General features: G+C 41.0%; 1 protein-coding gene across 1 annotated transcript; it reads right to left on the bottom strand.

The window, feature by feature from the left end:
• Window positions 1–8,005: 8,005 nt before the first annotated feature.
• LOC140202184 (calcium/manganese antiporter SLC30A10-like) lies at window positions 8,006–22,969 on the bottom strand. The gene is made up of 4 exons (XM_072267055.1): window positions 22,532–22,969; window positions 21,795–21,869; window positions 16,968–17,207; window positions 8,006–9,008 (listed from the first exon to the last, which is right to left on the bottom strand). The coding sequence occupies exons 1-4, from the start codon at window positions 22,956–22,958 to the stop codon at window positions 8,515–8,517; spliced, it is 1,236 nt and encodes a 411-aa protein (XP_072123156.1). The 5' UTR covers window positions 22,959–22,969; the 3' UTR covers window positions 8,006–8,514.
• Between the last annotated feature and the right edge of the window lie 2,563 nt (window positions 22,970–25,532).

Raw genomic sequence — 25,532 nt, 5'->3', positions numbered from 1 at the left:
TGGAAGGTCAAACACTGCCTCGAGCTTATACTGGCCAATAATGGAGTGATACAGGAAACTGAAGACTGCCAAGCCAGAGAGGGACTGGAATGGAGAATTAAACAATGAGTAACTAGAAGGTCAGTATAACCCTTATTGCCCAAAATAGAACTATTATTCTCCAAAGCTGTTGCCCACCTGCAGTTGAAAATGGGGATGAAAGGAGAATTGAGAATCTTTTCTTCCAAGGAGAAATGGGAGTCTAGAATTCCTGCCTGAAAAAGATGGAGGCAGAAACCCACCTATGTCGAAGTCATGCAAAACAGAGAAGTAATTAGGTGGCAGAATTTGACTAATGTTGAATGGCATGCTAAAATATTTCATCCCTATCCACCTTTGCAGGAAACAGAACTACCACTCCTCATTCCCATGTTCTTCTCTGCAACCCCTTCCCATCTGCATATGCATTGTTCAATTGTTTCGGCAAGAAGATTTTCTCCAACAAACCCATTTGTTTCAGTTTTTATTGAATAAGGAACTCTACATACTGCAGCAGGTAGTTTTGTTCTTCCAATGAGAGCAACATTTCAAGTAAGTACACTACATTTGTAAATACTCATAAATTTCCAATAGCACAAACTCATACTGTATTTGAAGGTAATTTTACAGTAGTAAGCAATTAAGGCATATTGCTACCATTGGTACTTATAGACAATAACACTTACATTGCATACAGCACAGTATCATACAGTATATATAAACAAACAAATTGAGTTTTCAGTTTCAGCTCGAAGGAAAAAGTGGTCTTATCACTTGCTAAAAAAAACGATATCTGCTGCACACCAGGTCCATTCCAGCAGATAATAATCTATTTGTAATAGTGATAGGCATCTAATTCCAGCATTAGACCCAATGTATTTTATCTAATATTCTTATTAGGTTTCAATATAGAATTGTAGTTATCAAAGTGGGTGGTGTCGCACCCTCCCCCGGGGTGGTGGGAGTTTTTAAGGGGCCGATAAAGATAAAGGGGAAGTTGGGGGGGGCATTCAGTAGCAAGTTGGGCAACTGAGGGATTACTGGCTCAAATTAAGAAATGAATTACTTATAATAAGCATTTGATCCTCAATGCCTTATGATTGATTACAATGATCATATAATCACTCATCTCTTGCTAATCCATCATTCTTTTACACTTTGCTTAAAGCACGAAGTTGTTAAAAAGCAATGTGACACTTCTATATTTCAGAGATGGTTTGTGTGCTTCATACAACACTTCATTGCCCATTGCTAAATCTGGAAAGCCCCATACAATTGGAGAAGAACTGATTCTGCCGGCAGCAAGGGGAGTTCTGAGTGTGGTTTTGCATAAGTCAACATCCCCAAACAATTAAAGCAACTCTGTTCAAATACGAATAGATGAAATGTCTGAGAATATGTAAGACACATTATGCAACATATTTAGGACAAAAGAATTTGCTCTGCAATTGAATGAGTCAACTTTGCCAGGCAAAAAATCTTTTCTTCTCAGTTATGTTTGCTTCATATAAGATGAAAGCATGGCTGAAAGGTTGTTTTTGTGCAAGGAGACTCGAAAGAGATATAAATGGGGAATCAATATTTTGGATTGTTGAACAATTTTTCAAAAAGAAGAACATTCCGCTCACCAACATTCTTGCTTGTGCCTCAGATGGAGAACCATCAATGACACCACTGTGGGGCTGTTACTTCACTTGAAAAAAAAATTGTAGCTAACACATTTACTGTAATTCACAGACAGCATCTTGTCACAAAAAAAACCGAAGTGATCAGCTGCAGAAATCATTTAATACTGTTATCACAGCAGTAAATAAAATCAGGTCCCATGCTCTCAATTCTCAACTATTTTGAGAGTTTTGTATTGAGAATTATGAAGAGATTGAGTGCTTGCTGTTGTACACAGAAGTCAGATGGCTCTCAAAAGGAAACTGCCCAAGATGCTTTTATGCACTTGTTGAAACTGTAATAAAGTTCTTTGAAGAACCAAATGCTTCATTCAATAATCAACTCAAGAATATTAGGCATGATATTGCTTACTTGCCAGAAGTATTTGCAAAATTTAACGAAAATAATCTTCAATTGTAAAGAAATCATGTGAATCTTACCAAAGTCAAATCAATCAACTCCATATTTCTGTCCAAGTTAACCCTATTTAAGTGCAATAGTTGGACTACTAATGTGTACTCTAAAATTGCTGTTGAAAACTGCTTTAACTGGATTGAAATTTTAAAAAATTTTTATTTCTACCTTTAAATAGATTTGAATAATTTTTGCCATCCATACCCCTGCCATCTCTTAAGCATTGAAATTGAGCTCACATCCTCCGTTAATACTAGCAGCTCCTTCCACAATCTTCTGAGTGAAGACGTTTCCCCCTCATTGGTGAAGACATTTCCCCCTCGGCTTAAACTTTTCACCATTCACACCATAATCTCTGGTTGTACTCCCACCCATTCTCAGTGCAAAGAGCCTGCTTGCTTTGACCCTATCTATACCTCTCATAATTTTGTATACCTCTATCAAATCTCCCCTCAATCTTCTATGTTCCAAGGAATAAGTCCAAATGTATTCAATCTTTCCTTATAACTCAGGTCCTCCAATCCTGGCAGCATCCTTGTAAATTTATTTGTACTCTTTCAATGTTATTTACATCTTTCCTGTAGGTAGGTGACAACAACTGCACACTATACTCCAAGTAAGCATCACCAATGTCTTATACAAATTCAACATAACATCCCATTTCCTATACTTAATACTTTGATTTGTGAAAACCAATATGCCAAAAGCTTTCTTTACGACCGCATCTACTTGTGTTGCCTCTTTCAATGAATTATGGACCCGTATACCCAGATCCCTTTGATCTACTGCACGCCTCAGTGCTCTCCCATTTACTGTGTAAGCCTATCCTGCTTGGTCCTACCAAAATATAACACCTCTCACTTATCTGCATTAAATTAGCATCTCTGTTATACTAATTCCAGCATACAGACCGCTCGTCAGGCACCCCAGACCAGTTCAGAAGCAGGTGAAAACCTGGCCAGCAGGAGCCATCTCTGCTCTTCAAGACTGCCTTGAGCACACTGACTGGCACATGTTCAGGGAGGCTGCAACCGATGGCGACTCTACCAACTTAGAGGAGTACACGGCATCAGTGACTAGCTACATCAGCAAGTGCATCGATGACGTCACTGTGGACAAGACCATCATTACACGTGCTAACCATAAGGCATGGATGACCGCGGAGGTGCATGCGCTGCTGAGGACCCGTGACTCCACCTTCAGAGCAGGTGACAAGGCAGCTCTAACAACAGCGAGGGCCACACTGTCCCGGGCCATCAGAGAGGCAAAGCATGCACACGCCCTGCGAGTCCACAGACACTTCCAGGACAGAGGCGACACACGGCACATGTGGAAGGGCATTCAGGACATCACCAACTACAGGACAACATCACCTGCCTGTGCTGGTGATGCCTCCCTCCCAGATACGTTGAACAACTTCTACACTCATTTCGAGGCGGAAAATTACGTGGTGGCGAGGAAGACCACTCCTCCTCCCAATCACCCAGGTGCTGTGTCTTACCGTGGCCGATGTGAGGAAAACTCTATGCAGGGTCAACCCACGGAAGGCTGCTGGACCAGACAATATTCCTGGCAGACTGCTCAGAGGATGTGCAGACCAGCAAGCAGATGTTCTCACTGACATCTTCAACATCTCTCTGAGCAGCACCGTCATTCCAACGTGCTTCAAGGCCGCCACCATCAACCCCGTGCTAAAGAAGTCTTCAGTGTCCTGCCTCAATGACTACCGCTCCGTTGCACTCACATCCATCATCATGAAGTGTTTTGAGAGGCTCGTCATGAGGCACATCAAGACCCTGCTGCCCCCCTCACTGGACCCCTGTAGTTCGCATATTGTCCCAACTGCTCAACAGACGACGCCATTGCTACCACCCTCCATCTGGCCCTCACCCACCTGGACTAAAAAGACACGTACATACGAATACCATTCATAGACTTCAGTTCAGCATTCAACACAATCATTCCTCAGCACCTGACTGGAAAGCTGAAACTGCTGGGCCTGAACACCTCCCTCTGCAACTGGATCCTAGACTTCCTGACTGGGAGACCTCAGTCAGTCCGGATCGGGAGCAGCATCTCCAACACCATCACACTGAGCACGGGGGCCCCCCAGGGCTGTGTACTCAGTCCACTGCTGTTCACTCTGCTGACCCACGACTGTGCTGCAACACACAGCTCAAACCACATCATCAAGTTTGCCGATGACACGACCGTGGTGGGTCTCATCAGCAAGAACGATGAGTCAGCATACAGAGAGGAGGTGCAGCGGCTAACAGACTGGTGCAGAGCCAACAACCTGTCTCTGAATGTGAACAAAACAAAAGAGATAGTTGTTGACTTCAGGAGGGCATGGAGCAACCACTCTCCGCCGAACATTGTCGGCTCCTCCGTTGAGATCGTTAAGAGCACCAAATTTCTTGGTGTTCACCTGGCGGAGAATCTCACCTGGTCCCTCAACACCAGCTCCATAGCCAAGAAAGCCCAGCAGTGTCTCTACTTTCCGTGAAGGCTGAGAAAAGTCCTTCTCCCACGCACCCCCCCGCCCCGCATCCTCACCACATTCTACAGAGGATGTATCGAGAACATCCTGAGCAGCTGCATCACTGCCTGGTTCAGGAATTGCACCGTCCTGAGTCAGCTGAGAAGATCATCGCGGTCTCTCTTCCCGCTATTACAGACATTTACACTACACGCTGCACCCGCAAAGCTAACAGTTTCTTCCCCCAGGCCATCAGACTCCTCAATACTCAGAGTCTAGACTGACATCTACATCATTTATTATTATATTGTAATTTTTTTAGATTGTCCTCTACTGTGCCTATTGTAACAGTTTTGTACACTTTATGTAGTCCTGTGCAGGTCTGTAGTCTAGTGCAGTTTTTATATTGTTTTACGTAGTCTAGTGTATCCTTGTGCTGCCTCACTTAGTCTAGTGTAGTTTTGTGTTGTTTCATGTAGCACCAGGGTCCTGGGGGAACGTTGTTTTGCTTTTACTGTGTATTGTACCAGCAGTTTATGGTTGAAATGAAAATAAACTTGATTTGAAATTACATCTGCCATTTTTCAGCCCATTTTTCCAGCTGGTCCAGATCCTGTTGCAAGCTCTGATCATCTTCCTTGCTGTCTACTTCACCTCTAATCTTGGTGTCATCCACACATTTGCTGATCCAATTAACCACATAATCATCCAGATCGTTGACATAGATGGCAAACAACAGATCCAGCACCATTCCCTGCATCACACCACTAATCACAGGCCTGCAGTCAGAGAGGCAACCATCTACTACTCCTACAAAACCAATGTCTAATCTAATTTACTACCCCATTTTGAATACCAAGCAATTGAACCTTCTTGACCTACCTCCCATGTGGGACCTAGTCCATGCAGACTATGTCCACTGCCTTGCCTTCATAAACTTTCCTGGAAACTTCCTCAAAAAACTCTAAGATTGTTTAGATGTGACCTACCATGCACAAAGCTACGCTAAGCTAATAAGGTCTGGGAATCAAGGGGGCAATAACCCAAAAATATTTAGGAACCACTTGATATGAAGAAGGCCTTTCAATTCTCCACAATATTATAGCAACAGACACACAGTACATTCTAATCTCAATGAATTAAAATTTGAAGTTTATTGTACATAAATAATATTCTAAATCTAGAGCTGTAGGGGTCATAACTTTGTATAAGTGGGGCTAATATTAATAGGAAATAATCACATTGCCAAATAATCCACACCAAATATCATGGTTGTGCTAATTAACAGTTACAGAAGTCAAATATTCCCTTCATGGTTACAGCTCATTTCTGAATAGGATAATGACCTGATGTTATTATTTACCAAAATATCTTTTCCCTAAATATGCATAAATACATTTACAATATCCATGTTTGATCCAAACTCAGACTTAAATCACTGAAATGCCATCACACACCCAAATTCCTTTAACTACATATTTTAAAGTGATAAAGCACGAATTCCTTTAAACTCAACAAACCAGCTGTACAAAAGTAGAGTTCATGCAAGTTACTGTCAGATTTTAAATCTCTCTGCAACAGTACATCAGGTCTTGTAACCCTGGTGTTTTGGACTGCCTAATGGTTATAACCCTTCTGTGTGGAGACCCTTCTGCATTAGTGTATACTGTTATATGGTGCAAAGCTGTGTGACTGTGGCTTCAGGTATGCTAGACCATGAGATTAACACAGAAAAGGATTTAAAAACGTTGAATGCCCAGGAAGCCATTCTCTTCTTGCTCCAGTGAGGAAACCTTCCATCCAATTTATTCACTGACTTATCCTTGAAACAACACATTAGTTCAATTGAAGCATGTACACTTTTCTCAGAGCAATAAAATCCAGTTTTAAACTATTCTCACTTTCCAGCCTAATATAATTGAATGTTCTGTTCTTAGAAGGCAAAGAGAACCAAGACATTCAAGGCCTGTTTTCAAGTAGAATCCCTCAATTATTTTCCTTATCTACTGCATTGTTTTATGTGAATCATTAATCAATACTATATCATTTATATAGACAAAAATCCACAATCTTCCCTACCAAACTTACATAAGATATCCATAAAGTAATACAACAAGATATGGAACAGAACATACCCCTGCTTCACCCCTCTTCTAATTAGAGTAGGTTTAGTAAACTCCATTCTGCTGTGGTCAAAGTACATGCCACCAACTAAACCAATAAATTGATCATTAATTCTCTGTCAACATTCATTTCTCACTTTATAATCAATGGAGTCAAAGGCATTGACCAGGTCTACAAAAAACATAGTTAAATTTTCTTTTCCTTTAACATCAATATCAGAATATTTTCATCCCATCCAGGAACCTCAGCTGAAACCACTTTAATATGCTGAGTTAAAAAGATAGATCAGCCAACCTTTCATCTATTTAAGAAAAAAAGAGTAAAATTTGACCAGTATCTAATTATTAATACTCTAGTGTTTTGCAATGTCATGCATATAAGAAAGTGTCTTATTGGCCTTAACCTAATCAAGCACCTTCCTCCATCTCATCTACTTTAAAAGGAAACTGAATCTACATTTATGCATCAAGATTTATCCTCAAGGGTGTCTTTCTTAAAATGATCGAACAGTGCTTGTCAATAGCTTGCCTAAAACGAAGACTAAATTTATTCACATCTATCTTTTATATATTCCCTATTAGAATTGCATTCATATAAATCTGCAATTAGCCATATGTACAAGGAAGAGGCCTCCAGAAACTAACCTACTGGTGTTATTTTCTGTTTCTGGAAACATTTATCCCCTGTAACTCACCATAAGCTGGCACTGCCATCCACATAGACCACTTCCTGTTGAACCATAACCAGATCTCAAGGATGTTTGAAAGCTGGCAGGAAGACAGATCTACCAAACACTTCTGAAGTATCTGCCTCACACAGAAGATCAGCAGCATCAATTAGAAAAGCAAGCTTCTTGTAGAAACTAATTCTAGATGAATTCCAGGGAAGTTACAACATCCCAGAGCAATCTAGAAGTATCTGTAGACTCCACAAGGATGTACTGACAGATAAGCACGATGGCCTATTCTCATCAAAGAAGACCTCTTGCTTTATAGGTGAATGCATAATTTGACATCTTCCTCTCACCTCGACAACATTCCAGCACCACTAAGATTACCTATTTCCATCAGAATAGATGGAATTTTGACCTGTTATGAACACAGAGAATATAGCTGATATTCTACCTTTATTCTAGGAAATCAGTAGGTAAAAATATGATGATACATCATGTTTACTCATATCACCCTATTACAACCATAATCTAATAACTGAAATGTATATTCAAATGAAAATTACAACACATACAGTAATTGTAATTTTTAAGAATGAGAACAATTCAGACAAATGCATTTGAATTAGTAGCAAGTAGAAAAAATAGCTGCTCAACAATTATGTTCCAGAGCAGTTAGTTTGATCACCCCAATAACTGTTGACTACACAACCTGGAAAATTTCTGAGCATTTTTTATTTCAGTTTTCAAACCAGTAATCCATTGCAGTAAATCTGATGCAACTGCCTTGGCTGGACATTTCATTTCAACTAAAATTAGGTATAGCTAAAGATTTCATTCAGATTTAGTATGTAAATTAAAGATTGTAAGAGGCAAAAACATAGCTTAACATCCTTCACAAATTTCATAGACACTTAGCCCTAACATTAAAGGTATACAAATAACTTCACTTTCCATTAACCCTATTTTATCCATAAGCTTATTTCAGACTGGCTATAATGAGAAAGTTGAACCTTAGCTCAACAAACTTCAAACCTTACTATTCTGTGCTCTTCTTTGGCACATTAAAATTTTTTTTAAAGTACCTACCCTAGATTCAACTTTAATTTGAAATTTGACTGTATTGTCAAAGGAAATACACTCGCTACAGTGAAGAACTCCGCAAATGTAATAGTCCATCTGTGTCTTCCTTTTCTTCAGTTATTTCTCCCTGTATTCCCAAACTGTGAGGCGAAATATTGGAAGTTTCTTCGATGTTATTTTCCTCTACCCTATTTCTCCTGTGGCCATTACAGGAGGCTTCTGGAAGATTGTTACTCATCTCTATGTAACCCTGCACATCAACATCATAATGTTTTTGTGGAATGCAGCACAGTTGATTCTCACATTCTGTTAACATACAGGGGAAATTGCAGGTTAAATCAGAATCGTTTACTCCTTCAGAAAATTCTACCTGGATGGTTACAGAGTGAACTCCTGCATTGTGGAAGACCTCACGGATTTGTAACCCTGCTGTTTTGTACGTAGAAGGATCCAGGCATTTCACATGAAGTGAAGCGATATTCTTCCCTCCAGCAAGTTCCCAGATATGGAGTTCGTGAATCCCATATACTCCATCAACTGAACGCAACTTTTCATCTGCAGAACATAGGAAAGAGTACTGAAGATTTTAATCAATAAATAAAAATAGTGTGTAATTTAAGTTTATCAGAGCTTTACATTTGACTGTCTTCCAGTAAACAAGATCAGTCTGATAATTCACATCAAAGTTGCTGGTGAACGCAGCAGGCCAGGCAGCATCTCTAGGAAGAGGTACAGTCAACTGAAACAGATGCTGCCTGGCCTGCTGTGTTCACCAGCAACTTTGATGTGTGTTGCTTGAATTTCCAGCATCTGCAGAATTCCTGTTGTTTCAGTCTGATAATTCACTGGATTGGTAGAATCCTGGATATTGAATAGAGACAGAGAAACATGCCAATTTAAATACTCAAACATCTCCATTGGGGGAGTTACCAAGTCTCGAACATTTTGCTTAAAAGACCATCTCAGTTAGAGAGGAGTAAAACTGATTAAGCATATTCAGCTGGGTCATTCTGAAGGAACAATATCAATTAAAACTAGAGACACCTCAAACTGTTGTAAACCTCTGTAACTACGGTATACATTGAGGAACAGCAAGAGAGAAACCTGAAGCAAGTATGTAAAAGCTTCCTCAATCGATACATATTATGAAAATATCATCTATAAAAATGTGTAGATGTATGCTTTCAGCCAGTTATCAAAGTTTCATCATATACAAGAACCAAGATCTGAATCAGAACCTTTTCATACCTACTCTCTATAAAAGAAATATCAAATAGTAATCACTTCAATTAAACCAATTTAAAACTATATCAATTGTATTCTCCAGCCACATTTCACATGTTAACTGTACAACTTAAATGCAGAGGCACTGAATCTTTTTCGTAATCCCATTAATCTCTTTTAGCAAAAGTATTGTTGTAATATTTGGATCTATTAGCCAAGAATTAATTTGTTTTGCTCTCTTTTCTGCTTTTGTAGATTCAGACTCTTATTCAGCTATAGTTCCACAACACTTCCCCAACGACAGAATGACAGTGATTGTCAATAGGCTTTTCATTGTAGATTTTAAAAAAGCCTACTGACAATGATGGAGATTTTTTCATAGTTCTACTTATAACCACTTTATAATATATTTACATGTAATATATGAAAATCAGTTAATTCTAGTGGAATGTAAAGAGGAACCCAAATGACCCAAGCAGAACAGTAAAAATAGTGATCAGACCCTCTTGATGGAAAACATTAAAAGAATCAATGGACTTTAAGAATTTCAACCTCATTCCTTTGCGAATTCTGTTTAATGCTCAAGCCTACACCAACGTAATTTCATTAACAGACAGCTGTTCCTGAGCATTCACCCAACTTCTTAACATTCTAAGTTATTGAAACAGTGAATTTTTAAATGCAGCTTTTTATGTGTAACTTTATCAAATATTTTCTGGAGTTCAAATACACTTGATATGGCTTCAGAATCTATTTGAGATATAATATAATTCTGCATCACATGAACCCACTGTACAATGTATTGCACGTGACAACTTAGCCATTGATTAGGATTAGGATAAACTTTTTGATATATTTTAGTATTCGTATAATACACTGAACCGCGGTTTCTCAACCCAGGCTCCGTGAGAGGTTGCTAGGGGTTCCGCAAGGGATCAGGATAAAAAACATTGTTTTTTGAATTAGCGCTTACCATGGTGAGCAATCTCAGTTCAGTATGGCAGTGTGCAGTGGGACCGTGTTTATTTGGTTGAGTCCATTCTCAATCTTTGACACGAAATGCAGGAGGCAGTTGATAATTGGTGAGCACTGTATTGCACAGAGGGTATGAACAGTAGGCTGATAATTGGTGAGCACTGTATTGCACAGAGGGGAGAACAGTAGGCTGATGATCAGCACTGTATTGCAGAGATGGGAGGACGGTAGGCTGATAATTGATAAGCACTATATTACACAGAGGGGAAGATGGTAGGCTGATAATTGGTGAGCACTGTATTGCACAGAGGGGAGGACGGTAGGCTGGTGGTCCGCACTGCATTGCACAGAGGGGAGGGCGGTAGGCTGGTGGTCCGCACTGTATTGCACAGAGGGGAGGGCGGTAGGCTGGTGGTCCGCACTGCATTGCACAGAGGGGAGGGCGGTAGGCTGGTGGTCCGCACTGCATTGCACAGAGGGGAGGGCGGTAGGCTGGTGGTCCGCACTGCATTGCACAGAGGGGAGGGCGGTAGGCTGGTGGTCCGCACTGTATTGCACAGAGGGGAGGGCGGTAGGCTGGTGGTCCGCACTGCATTGCACAGAGGGGAGGGCGGTAGGCTGGTGGTCCGCACTGCATTGCACAGAGGGGAGGGCGGTAGGCTGGTGGTCCGCACTGCATTGCACAGAGGGGAGGGCGGTAGGCTGGTGGTCCGCACTGCATTGCACAGAGGGGAGGGCGGTAGGCTGGTGGTCCGCACTGCATTGCACAGAGGGGAGGGCGGTAGGCTGGTGGTCCGCACTGCATTGCACAGAGGGGAGGGCGGTAGGCTGGTGGTCCGCACTGCATTGCACAGAGGGGAGGGCGGTAGGCTGGTGGTCCGCACTGCATTGCACAGAGGGGAGGGCGGTAGGCTGGTGGTCCGCACTGCATTGCACAGAGGGGAGGGCGGTAGGCTGGTGGTCCGCACTGCATTGCACAGAGGGGAGGGCGGTAGGCTGGTGGTCCGCACTGCATTGCACAGAGGGGAGGGCGGTAGGCTGGTGGTCCGCACTGCATTGCACAGAGGGGAGGGCGGTAGGCTGGTGGTCCGCACTGCATTGCACAGAGGGGAGGACGGTAGGCTGGTGGTCCGCACTGCATTGCACAGAGGGGAGGACGGTAGGCTGGTGGTCCGCACTGCATTGCACAGAGGGGAGGACGGTAGGCTGGTGGTCCGCACTGCATTGCACAGAGGGGAGGACGGTAGGCTGATGATCCGCACTGGACTGCACAGAGGGGAGGACGGTAGGCTGATGATCCGCACTGCATTGCACAGAGGGGAGGACGGCAGGCTGATGATGAGCATCAACTGTGATTTCCAAACATTGAATGGACTCACCCAACTCAGGCTGTGACGTCAGCCTCTCCCTCCCAAATTACATCCACCAACTTCCCCTTACGCACCACTAACTGAGTTATGGAAGCAAACAAACTCTACCAGTGTAGTAGAAAATTGGAGGGAAGTTTTCATTCTAATGACAGTTCAGTGTGGCGATTTTTGAAAGGAAGTGTGAGATAGAAGAGGAGAATTCTAGACCTAGGCCTGCAGACAATTCTGATAAGGATAATGATGAAGAATTACAATCTTCTAAGTCACTTCACTGCACTAGTGAAACAATGGGCAGATAAAAAGTCCGTTTTTTTTCCATAAAACCATAAAAGTTTATTTACACAACAAATACACAAAGTACAAACATTAAGCCTTTATAAGACAGTGAATAAATTCAAATTAAAATATGATTACTCTTGTCTATAAAACAGTCGAATCCCTGGGGAACCCATTGCTCTCAGAGATCTCCCACTGTACCCATTGTGACCGCGTGCTCCCTCTCCAAGAACAGAACGTATCCTCGGAAGAGGGGCAGGCAGTCGGCCCTGGCAGAAGCCTCGACTTTCCACTACCTAGACCCGTGAATTGTCATCGTAGCCAGGCTCAGGAGCAAGCCAACCAGGAGATCCTCCTCACGACCACCTCTTTCCATACTGGGTGCCCGTATATAAGGAGCGTGGGGTTGAAGTGCAATCAGAACCTGAGCAGCAGCCCCTTCAGATACTCAAACAGGGGCTGCAACCTTTCACACTCCAGATAAGTGTGATACACTGACTCCTCCCGGCCACAGAATGGACGATTGGACAGGGTGCCAGTGAACTTAAATAAAGACCTATAGCACGGTACTGCCCTTTGCAACGCCTTCCACCCCAGGTCCCCAATGTACAGGGGAAGGACCTCTGCATAAACTGATTTCCACTGGTGACCTCCTCCGCTTTCTAATGATCAAACAGATCGCCAAGGCGAGTCTGGTGGGTAGACAAATGTAAGGAAGTGAAAGATGTGCAGGACCAGCCCACAGAAGAAACGTTTTAGAGTATCACGGAATGGCACGGTGGGCATCCCTGCAAGATGGCTGACGTTACATGGGACCCTCTCCCACGTGGTATCTCAAGACCTGGTTCTGACGAGCACTTCCGGCCCAGCAGGTGGTGGTGCATCCAGAACCTCTCCGCTTCCCTGAGCCCCACGGACCACCACTGTGACAGGATGGGGACCAGTCTCCCTCGCAGCTAGAGCACCGTCACCCACCGGTGCAGGAGCACCTTGTCTGGATGAGACTAGACCCCATACCTCAACAGCTTTTGGCAAGGAGGCAGTTCCCTCAAAGCAGCGCAGCTGATGCTGTCCACTGAAAGCCGCGTGCCCTCCTGCAGGCAGTGTCCCTGGCAGAGAAAGTGCGTCGCCAGCGGATGCAATCTCAGGAGGGTGGTTGCTGTACAGGTAACACTGTAGTGTCCTGAGGCGGGGAGCCGCCAGCTGCGTCCACACACACACACCAATGACTGACCGCCTTCCGCCCTCGGAGGACTTGGGACCACAGCAGAGACCCAGTGCCTCCTGTTGACCCAGAAGAAGTCCACTGGCCTCTTCTGGATCCTGGAGACAAAAGCAGTGAGCGGGACTAAAGTAATCAGCCAGTACCATATCTTTACAACGATGTTTTACATGGACCGGTGATCCAAGTTGTCCTAATCCATTGTGCATAGTCTGTGGCAATGGCTCCAGCAAAACTGAAAAGACACTTAACTACAAATCACAGCTATATGACATGTAAAAATGCTGATTATTTTAAACAACAATTGGAATCTCAGAGCAAATAGATTAATACTTTTGAAAATAAAATCACAATCATTATAAGAGTTCAGGGAGCAAGTTATTTAGTAGCTTTCAGACCAGTTCACTCAAGAATGTTTTAAAAACTGTATGAAACCTGGACAAAGAGCACACCAATTTCCTGCTACATACAGAAATCTGGTGGCTTAGCAGAGGAAGAATTCTTAACCAGATGTTTGAGCTGAAAGGTGAATGGCAGGAGTATTTTAGGAAAATAGTAGGCCAGATTTTACTAAGTGCTTTGAAGACAAAGAATGGCTGCAGAAACTAACCTTCTTAACAGACATTTTTCATCATATGAACCAGTTGAATAAGTCTCTGCAATGCGCTGGAGAAATGTTTTGACTTCAAGTGACAAGGTTCTTGAATTTAAAAGGAAACTGGAACTTTGGAAAAATCATGCTGCAAAAGGAAATCTTAAAAAGTTTCCTCTGCTGCTTGGGCTTGAGAGTGAGGAAGGATATTAGAAAGTCTCAAGTCTTATTGAAAACCACCTGGAAGAACAGCAGAACAAAATTGAAGAATATTTTTCCTCCCTTTCAAAAAAAAAGTGTATGACTTGGAGAGGGATTTTTTCCCTGAATCTTCTGCTCAGTCTGAGAACTTGAGGGAAGAGGGAGAACTTGACTTTGAGGGAAGAGGAAGAACTTTGCACTCAAGATGAGATTTACTGACCTTTCCCTGCACAAGTTCTGGATTTCTGTGAAAGAAGAGTATCCTGCTAATCATAGGAAAGCAATAATCATTTTGTTGCAGTTTTCAACTTCTTACAAGTGTAAGCAAGCTTTTTCTTGTTTAACAAGCATCAAGAGCAAGGATAGAAATTGCTTCATTTCAGTTGATATTGAAATCCATATGTGCTTAACTCAAGTTTGACCCAGAATTGGGTAATTTATTATGTTTGCCTTATGAGTTTTTAAAATTTATGAAAAAGGAAGAGTAATTTCAAGAAAGGCGAGCTAAGCTTAACTATCTGTTTTTTTTTTCCAAGAAAAGTTGGCTAAAAATTCATTCTCTACTCAAAAGACCATTGACAATCAGTTTTGGATTATTATATCTACAACTTACTGATCACGCTAATGTACTGAGAGCTTTAGAGATAATAATTTTTACACAGGTGTTCCCTGAGACCTGAAAATTATTTTAAAGGTTCCTCCACGGCAAAAAAGTTGAGAAAGGCTGCATTAAACCTTTATTATAAAAACATTTGAATGAAAATTAAAAATGATCTCTGAAGACTGATGGTATAGAAAATCCATATAGGTATGATGGTTGTCTGTGATGGTTGTCTGTAAGTAATTAAATGGAAATGAAAATATCAGGTTTCCTCAAAACGTATGCCTCAATGAAAGAGGTAATGTACTGTATCCGATATATTTATGAGCTAAATCATTGCATCAAATATTTCCTCATTTATATCTGATTGCAAAACTGTCACAGTTTACAAACGTAAGAAGATTCAACTTGCACTAGATGTGGTTTTCACATCTGACTATACTCACATCAAATAAGATAAATAACTCAACACCTTTCACAGAATGTGCCTCAAAAGCATTTAGTATGTTATTTCAATTACATTTGTACATAACATGCAAGAAAATCTATCTTTCGCCTTAATATAAGGTTGGGGACTCCACTAATCAGACAATTTTCCAAGATCTACTGTTCATTGTGCTGCTGCTTTCAGTAATAAGCAAAATTTATCCAGACAGCTTCATCTACAGAAACATTTGAAAGTGAATACAAAAGACTCCCAATTTTTGCATTGATATACTAATCAGGTTACTGCTCAGAACCATCCAAGCTGATCCTCTCTCTGTGGATTTACCAACCCCATCTCATTATTCATGGCAACAACCTCAGGTACAGCCACAACATGCAACTATGCACCTAGACCAATCTCCATCATCCTAGTCAGGCCACTATCCAACAACAGAAAGGCAAGGCACAGGGAGAAGCCGGTGGGTGAGGTTCAGAGTGGGGAGGAAGAGGATGTAGTCTGAGGAAAAGAGTATTTAAAGATAACAACCAGAAACTTATCTCAAATCTTACAGTTTACCAATTGGCCATGATTCCTGCCTTCTTATACACTTCTGAGACGAAATACAGATACTCAAAGCACCAGAGAGGCATCACCAAGCAGCCTCTGCAAAGTCATCCAAATCCACTCGCAGAGTAAGTGTTCCAATATCAGCGTCCTCTCTCAGGCCAACGTCCTTGGTATTGAGATCTAATTACACTCAATCAACTGCACTGGGCAGTCCTTGTCACTTACAGTACTTCACTAACATCACAGTCTGGAAACAAGCATAATCCTGAGCTCCATCACAATGATAGGTCGATAGAGACAGCAACTTAAATTGGTTTTTCAAAGGCTCCTTGTAAAAGTGCAATGTCCTGATGACTTATGAGAAGATCTGCCCTAAAACTGCTCAAAATGCAGGTAGGACATTCAGTATGATTTTAAGAAACTTGAATCAATTAGTAGAATATTTACAGAACCCCAACATACACAATACATCATCTCCCAGTCTACCTGTACATCTGCCCCAACAAGCACCTCTTACCTTGCCTACAGCAGAGGGTGGAGTACGAAACACGTCATCCTTGATGCTAAAGAAAGTATATAAACAGAGACAATATAATTCTAATTGATCTAGCTGTTATGCTGGTCATGAATAACCAGACATAATGTGATTCCCTTAAATGCTTTCTGAACCAAAGGACATTACATCAATTTGAAATCAACTAAAGCTATGCTCCTGTAATTCTGTACTTAATTGCAATATATCACAGCAACCATCCAAGGCTACATTAATTTCATGTGCACAGAACTAGAAGTTGTGCCATGTGCATAATCGCATCTTCCTGTTCATTTAATCATATCTAGAAACTGCAGAATCAAATCATTTTCAACCAATGTTGCAGTTTATTGAGAATATTATCATAACATCTTCTTGAATTAACATAAGCAATTTTAACCCCATAAATATTGTACAAAATATTCAGTCATAACATTTAAAGATGACCCCATAATATCTTTGTCAGGAAATTCTTTTCCAGTCCATGAGACATGTTAATTAATCTTACACAGTAAGCAATATCTTACCTATATCATGTAGCTCGATCCCTCTGGGCACCATCTGGAGCAAAATTATAGCTGTTTCTTTTACAAGTGGTAAGACATATGATATAATGATTACAACCATAATGATTGTCAGGCTTGGATCGACGTAGCATTTCCAGTTACAGGGTTCATCTTTGTCAAGAGGAAGCACATAGAATATAGTGGCAGTGACTACCACCACAACAGATCCCAATGCATCACCCATTACCTGCAGAAAGATACCTGGAAAATAAATATTTATGCATTAACTCTTATGAGCATAAAATAAATCAGCTTCCAATACTAATCAGTGATTTCTGTACATCTATGATGACTAACATCCTTTAAAAATAATAGCCTGAAATGCTTTCACATAATTGTAGTATAGAAGAAAAATTCAATTATATGAATATTAAACTCATTATACTTTGTTCCTCTAGTTCTCCAAGTCATCAATTAACCGTCACTTTTCATTCAAATGCACTCAAATGCTTTAAGTGAAATACTTCATTTTATAATTTATTCATACATCATATTTTTAAATCAACATTTAAATCCATATTTTACTCATTTAAACTGATATCCTCTAGCCTGATTGCACACCTTTGCTTGAAGTTTAGTACTGTGCAGAAGTCTTAGGCACATATACTGTATACATAGCTATGGTGCCTAAGACTTTTGCACAGTACTGTAGTAATTTTATGTATTTAATGCTGCCACAAAAAAAACAGATTTCATGACATATGTGAGTGATGATAAACCTGATTCTGATTTGTGTCTCTGTTGTGAACTATGAGTGGGAAATGGGCAGGGAGAGGAGAATGCTTATTGGGAAAGAGGAAGGGAGAGAGGAGGGAGCAGGAAGCACCAGACAGACATTCTGTAATGATTGATAAACCAATTCTTTGGAATTAAATAACCTTGTGTAGTGTCTCAGAGCTGGGTGTATCTGCACCTGCACCACGCCCTCCTCCCGCCGCAGCACGCCTTCTCTGCCACCTGTCCCACATCCCGCTGGTGGCACTCCACCTTCGCCATTCCCAACATCCTTTACTCCCACCATGTTTACAAACTCACACTCCATTCCATGTTGACAAATACAATGCTGTGCAAGTCTTTCCACGTGTGCCTAAGACTTTTGCACAGTACTGTAATCATGAATCCACATCCCACTGGAAAAAGAACTCAGATATCGTATATTCAATGCTATACAGAATGGTGGATCCATCTCCATACCTATTGCTCTTGCCTGTGCTATCACCCATCCCTATTTTAAAATTAGCATCTTTGTGCTACCTGTGAGTTACTGGAATGAAGAATCAACTATTGCTTCAATCAATGTGAATTCAACAGAGGGTTTTGGTTTTGAGTTAAATTTCACAGCAGTTCCCAACCTGGGGTCCACAAACCCCTCAGTTAATGTTTGGGGTCCATGGCATTAAGAAGTTGGGAACCCCTGTCTAAAAAGATTGGAAATAGCTTTTAATTTTCTGGTGACTTAACTATAGCCATGCAGGTGGTTAAATTGCTAGATTAGCAGCCGGAGTTCTGAAACATGTTTTCAAATCTCACCAGCACAGATGAATATGGGCCACCTGGATGTGATACTGGAGATTAACTATACTTGTAAAATCACATTTCAGTGAGGGGCTAATGAATTATAGGGAGCTTGAAATACTTGCAGGAAAATTCATTAACACTTAATGTCCATATAGAATGGAAAATGGTATGAAATCCATATGAAAATATGATTGTACACCAATACACCCTAGTTAAAGCACATTAAATCTTCTTACAGTAAGTGCAATGATATAAAACACAAGCACAGCCAGTCCTTACAAACAACAGTTCAAAGTTTAGAAGGAAAAACTGTGATATGGTTTTTTTTTTGAAAGCTCAATAACCTTACTCTGACAGTAATAGCAAAGCAGAATATGGTTCAGCAGCATTTCTGGATTTCTTTAGACATAGGATGTGTAAAAGATGTGTATCTTTGAGTACAAGCTGGGCATTACTTAACTCATTACAGATGATGCATTGTCACTTCATGGGGTGTGTATAGATGGGATTAGATAATGACGTGAATAGGGAGCTGATAGGCAGGCAGAAAACAAGAAAACAGGAATAAACAGGCCTTAATGCAAATGGAAGGCAGTGATAAGTGAGATGCAGCAGAAATCAGTGCTTGCATCTCAAGAATTCACAACATACAGTATACATGAAAGATGTAACTGAGAAAAATTAGTGTAATATTACAAGTCTGCAAATCACATAACGCTGTATGGGTTTGTGAAAAGCAAAGAAACGTCTGTGTGATTTGGACAGGTTGAGTGAGTGGGCAAATGCATGGCTGATAAACATGAGGTTATTCACATTGATGAAAAAAATTTGGAAAGCGTGTTATTTTCAGATAATTTGGGGAAAGGGAAGAAGCATCAAAAACTGGGTATACTGTACTTATGTACCAGTACTGGAAAGTAAGCTTGCAGCTGCAGCAGACAGTTAAGAAGGCAAGTGGTATGTTGGCCTTAACTGCAAGCAAATTGGAGTACAGAACTACTTGCTACAGTTGTGCAGAGCCTTGGTAAGGCTACACCCTGAGTGTAAAGCCCATAGATGTAGGAGCAGCATAAGGCCATTTGGCCCATCAAATCTGCTCTGCCATTCCATCATAGCTGATTTAATATCCCTCTCAACCCCCGTTCTCCTGCTTTCTCCCCATAACATTTGATGCCCTGACCAATCAAGAATCTACTAATCACCACTTTAAATATATTCAGTGACTTGACCTCCACCACTGGACATGGCAATGAATTTGACAGATTCACCACCCTTTGGCTGAAGAAATTCCTCATCTCTGTTCTAAATGGATGGCCCTGTATCCTAAGGCTGTGCTCTCTGGTGGGACTCACCCACTACAGGACACACCCTCTCCACATCCATTCTATCTAAGCTTTTCAATATTCAATAGGTTTCAATGAAATCCCCCCTCATTCTTCTAAATCCCCTCTTAGAGGGTATATAATTGAGATATAATATTATGAAGGATACAGATACAATGGACTGCTGGAAACCTTTCCCCATATCAGAGGTAGATAAAACTAGAGGACATAGATTTAGAGTAAGGGGAAAGATATGTACAGGAGATACGAAAGGGATCTTCTTCACCCAGAGAATGGTAAGCACCTGGAATGTACTGTCTTAAAGGGTAGTTAAAATTGGATCACTGAGAACATTGGGTCACTGGTCTGGATGAACACCAAAATCACCAAGATGTAGAAGGCTATGGAGAAAGTGCTGGGAGATGGGATTAAACTAGACGAGTGCCCATTGGTCAGCATGGACTTGTTGAGACAAATGCTGGTTGTACAATTCTATGGCTTGATTTATTTGACTCCACTTAAAAGGAGGAAAAGAGAAAGGATCACTCTATTGGGCCAATGATTTTTGATTAACCTTATTCTTATGAAAATTATCAACATGAAAAATCAGTGCTGACTGGCCTTTTGAGTATTTCCAGCTTTTGCTGTCTCTGTATCAGATTTGCAACTTTTTCAGTTTTTTGTTGCTAAATTTGAGGCTTTTATTTCAATAGTGGTCATTTAAATAATTTAAAGTGTTCATTCCATCAAAGCCTAAAACTCCAGTTTAAACTATATTTATAGTAATCATTGGCTTTCAACTCTAGTAGTTTTTAAATGGTGAAAGATGTCATGTTGCACATACCTAATACAGGTTGATCACACCTTCTCCAAAATGCATGGGGCCAGAAGCAATTTGGATTTCAGATTTTTTCAGAATTTGGAATATTTGCATCTATATAATGAGATACCTTGGGGATGGGGCCGAAGTCTAAACACAAAATCCACTTACATTACCTGTACAGCTTATATCTATATAGCCTGAAGGTAGTTTTATATAATATTTCTAATAATTTGGGGCTTGAAACAACAATGTGTACATTGAACCATTGGAAAGTTAAGCTATCACTACCTCGGCCACTCAGTTGGACAGTCAGTGGCTGTTTGGCATTGCCATTGTTCCCAACTCTGAATTTATGTGCTACCTATAAGCAGACTTTGTCTTACACTTGTTCACCACACACATGTACTGAATCAGCCACTCATCAGCGATGATCTTGGCAAACTCATCAATGAATTTTTCTGCTGCTTCATGATCAGCAGATGCTTTATCACCACAAATATTTAAAAATTTAATGCCATGCCTTTTCTTAAATTTCTGCAACCAGCCTGCTGAACATTCATGATAATCTTCAGTTATCAGTTCATCGTGATAGATCTTTGCTTGTTTCATGATCAGCACATTAAGCAGTATTTGTTCACTCTGACTCTGACAAATCCACTCTTTCAATACACGATCAAGATCTTTAATTTTCATTTTATGCAGTGTTTTTCTTTTTTTCATTAACTTCTGTTCATAACATATATGAGGGCACTTCTCTGAATTGTCTGTGTTACACAGAGATCACCTGGGAACCTTACCAGCACCTTGCCGAATTTTCAATTTGTGAAATGCCAGTGCTCAAAAAAAATCCGATTTTGGAGGTTTCCTAATTTTGGAATTTTAGGTAAGTGGTGCTCAACCTGAATTAAATATTTGAAAAAATACCTGAGAAATCAACAAATTGTTCATAATTCATTAAATGTCCAAAAAGATTGCAGTGGAAGGATTGATTGCAAACTGGATATCTAAGCATGAATGTAGACTCTTGTGTTTATTTAAACTGCGGACTGATAAACACTTGGAATAAAGAAACATGATGATATATCCCGTATCATCACGGCGACTATGACAAGATAACTGTATTACCTCGGACATTTAAAGCCGCAGCATTTGTTGACCCTTTGTTCTCTATTTGTTCTCTCGTGCCATTTCCCAATCTATCTACAATCAGAAAAAAAGGAATATAAATCGATGAATGCATTCCATTTTATGATGTGAAACTACAGAACTGACCGCCATTACGTCAGTGAACACTATACACACAAAATAAAACAGAGGCACTAACACCACAGTCATATTCTAACAACACATTAAGAAATGCAAGCCTTCTATTCGTTGCCTATATACAATACTGTATACAAATTGTGTTGCAAATGCCGGGTATTAATTATTTTAATACTGTTACTAACCTCGGTTACCAGAGCTCTGTTTAAGCTCGATTTTATGTTTAAAGTAACTTATTTTTTTTTATTTCTTACTTCTTTTCTAATATTTGTATATCTGTGCACTTGTAATTCTATTGTGGTACTGAAATTTCCTTCGGGATCAATAAAGTATCTATCTATCTATCTTTCTTTCTATCTAATACTTTGAATGATTGGGTTCCACCCTAATAGACCCTATATTGACAAAGCACGGCAAAGCACCGGGGTTAAGTCGAAGCCTAAGTGGACTGAAAATTCAAATACCACAGCGGTTGTTATTATAATTACTGTATTACATTAGTTAGGTTATGTTCCATTCGTATTAACAAGCGCGGGCGTGAGGCGTCGTTTGCTTATTTGCTGGCTGTCTGGAACACTCCTCCAGGCAGCCGCATTCACCTGTTTGAGTGCTTCTCCGTCCTCTGAAACAACTATTTTGAAAGAGAATCAGACCGACGACGTTCACGGCCAGCCCGAGAGCCCCGACGACCAGCACCAAGCCGACATCCTCTATCCTGTGCGGATGGACGAGGCGGATGATCGCCTCGATGAAGACGGTGAAAGTCAATGCTGAGAGGAAGACGGCGTTGGCCAGAGCTCCTACCACCTCTGCTCGCACAAAGCCGTACGTGTTGTTGTGGCGCTTCCTGATTTTCGATACGTTGGCCGCGGTCAACCCGACGCCCAGGGAGATCATGTCAGACAACATGTTGAAGGAGTCCGAGACCAGAGCGATGGAATTGCCTATATATCCTACCAAGAGCTCCACCACGAAGAAGCCGCTTGTTATCACCAGCATGAAAATCATGCGGCAGTTCTTGACCATGATGGTGACGGTAAGTGGCGACGGGAGGCTACCGTCTTTTGCAGCCCAAACTAGCATCAAATCTGTACGGCAAGTCCAGTGGAACTCAGTTATTGATGTGTTCGTATCAATTTAGGATTGTGCATTCTGTTACACCCTGCATGGATCCATCATGCGCTGGATGTCAAACCTGGTTGAAATTGAGGCGTGTGTGGGGAAGGAGGTGGGGAAATCTACCTGAAACTGCATTCCTCAAAACCAAAACACGCCTTTTAAAAAACGCGCTGTGTGGGCGTGTGTGTGTTTCAAATGGGGACGTTGTGTTTGTCCAGTTGTCGTTCCACTTTCGCTCCAAACCTTTTCCTTTGCAAGACATTTTTGTAAGCTCTGCCGTAATATCAACTTATTTGCCTCAAAAATGAGTTTTGTTTGATAATATTTGGTGATGAAATGGTCGTGGTTGATCGTACATGGTTCTAAGGAAAACAAATATTTCATTAACCAAATTTTGTGCAGATGCCCTGAATGGAATAACATGAGCTGGATTAACAAATATGGTCCAGTAACAGTATCGATCACTGAAAATTGCAATGCGATTGTCAGAATATTAAATGGATTATTGACCTAACAAGACAGAGATCGATGCAAAGGCTAACAGAGAATTCAAGAGGAAGAGAATTCTAATGCACAGTATTTTAAGTGTAAAGTTAATTCTGTTCCTATTTCCACAGATGCTGCCTGACCTAACGAGTGATCCAAACTCCGCCACACCAGTTTACCCTTTTGAAATACATAATGTCAGTCACTTCGCTGGAATGTCCAGACTGTATGGGGGCGGGGGACAGAATCCATTGATGTTTAGCAAAATGAGAGGCAAATTGATTGAAACATTTTAGATTATGAGCGCTATTGGTAGAATAGAGATGTTTCTTCTTGTGCAAGAATGTAGAACTATGGGTCACTGTTAAAACTTTATGGAATCACCCTTCAAGACAAAATGAGTAAGGTGAAAATTTTCTTCTCAGAGGACCATGACTTTCAAACTCACTTCCTCAAAGCAGACATCCCACCCTGCAAAAACTCATTTCAGGGAGGTAGCGCCACCACCTCTGCCCCCAGCAACCCCTTATCTCCCCCCACCACCCACTTGACCTCCAAGGGTGCATGTATACAGGACATTTCATTATGAAAGAACACAACAATTTATTTGATCACATATTGAAACTATTTACACACAAACATATATATATATTCCTTGGTGAGTATTTTGTTGGCAGTCTCAATGCTAATAGCTAAATGCTAATGCAAATAGCTTTCCTATTTCTTTTGCAAACTTTCCTTGTACTGTGATGTGGCTTGCTTGGCAGATTTGAGCATTTTGCTGGAAGTCTCAACCTCATAGCAGTCTGTGTCAATGAGTTTGTCAATTTTGTAAGAGATCAGATTCACAAGTGTTTTGTGAGACAGCTAACTTCTGAATTCTGTCTTAATGTGACGCACCATGCTGAATGCCCTTTCTACATCACAATTAGAATTCGGCAGCACCAAAAACAACTTCATCAACTGGCAGAGCTCTTTGAATCTCAACTGCCCTGAGCTCACAGATTTTACTTTGGACAGCTTCCCCCAGAACTCATCAACTGGCAAACTGTTGTAGTTTGGCACCAGTCCTTCAAGGTTAGTTGAGACATAATCCAGGACTTCCAAGTGGAGCTGTTCTCTTGCATTTGCCTTGATCACATTTGGAAATCTCTCTACCAAAGTCAAAATCTGCTCTGGATTCACATCTTGGCTCTCAGTATTGACCACTGACAGATTTTTCAAGATTTGGTATCTCAATGGGAACTTCTCCAAGATTTTTTGAAAGCACCTGACATAGAATGCTCTGGCCTCTTTGAAGAACTGCTTTGTCTTGTAAGGGGGGATCTCCTGTGCTTCCTCGCTTAGCACAGTCTGGGATGAAGCACGTTTTATATTTTCTTTTTTTGGAACACTCTGCCATGGCGCTGCAGGACCATAAACTGAACTGATGGACAATGAAAGGGAGAGAGAGGTCGACTGTAAAGCACGCCCACAGAGAAAACTGATAGGTCTGCTTAGCATAGAGAGAGACCAATCAGGATGCTCTCTCTCTCACTCTCTTGTTATGTCTGTCACTCGCTCTGTCTGTCTGTCTGTCTCTCTCTCTCCCTCTCGCTCACTCTCAAAAAAATCAATTTCCGAAATATTTTATAAAACTTCAGGGAGCCGCTATCAATATACGGGAGACTCCTGGAACTTCCGGGAGAGGTGGGATGTCTGTCAAAGGGAAGTGCAAGTAGTGTTGGAAGACTCGTCCAGTGGAGGAGATTATTGATAAGCAAGAGTTAAATGTTATGGAAATAGGTGTGGATATGGAGATGAAGTTACAGTCATATCAGGAGTGCTGTTAATGTACGGTGGAACAGGTCTGAGGGACTGTGCAGACTACCCTTGTCTCTAACATATTCTTATGTACACCAGAAATTCTGCAGATGCTGGAAATCTGGAACAACACATACAAAATGCTGGAGGAACTCAGCAGGTCAGGCAGCATCTATGGAAATGAATAATCAG

This window comes from Mobula birostris, chromosome 8 (assembly GCF_030028105.1).
Source record: "Mobula birostris isolate sMobBir1 chromosome 8, sMobBir1.hap1, whole genome shotgun sequence".
Taxonomy (NCBI): domain Eukaryota; kingdom Metazoa; phylum Chordata; class Chondrichthyes; order Myliobatiformes; family Myliobatidae; genus Mobula; species Mobula birostris.
This window is presented reverse-complemented; position numbering and strand designations above follow the sequence as displayed.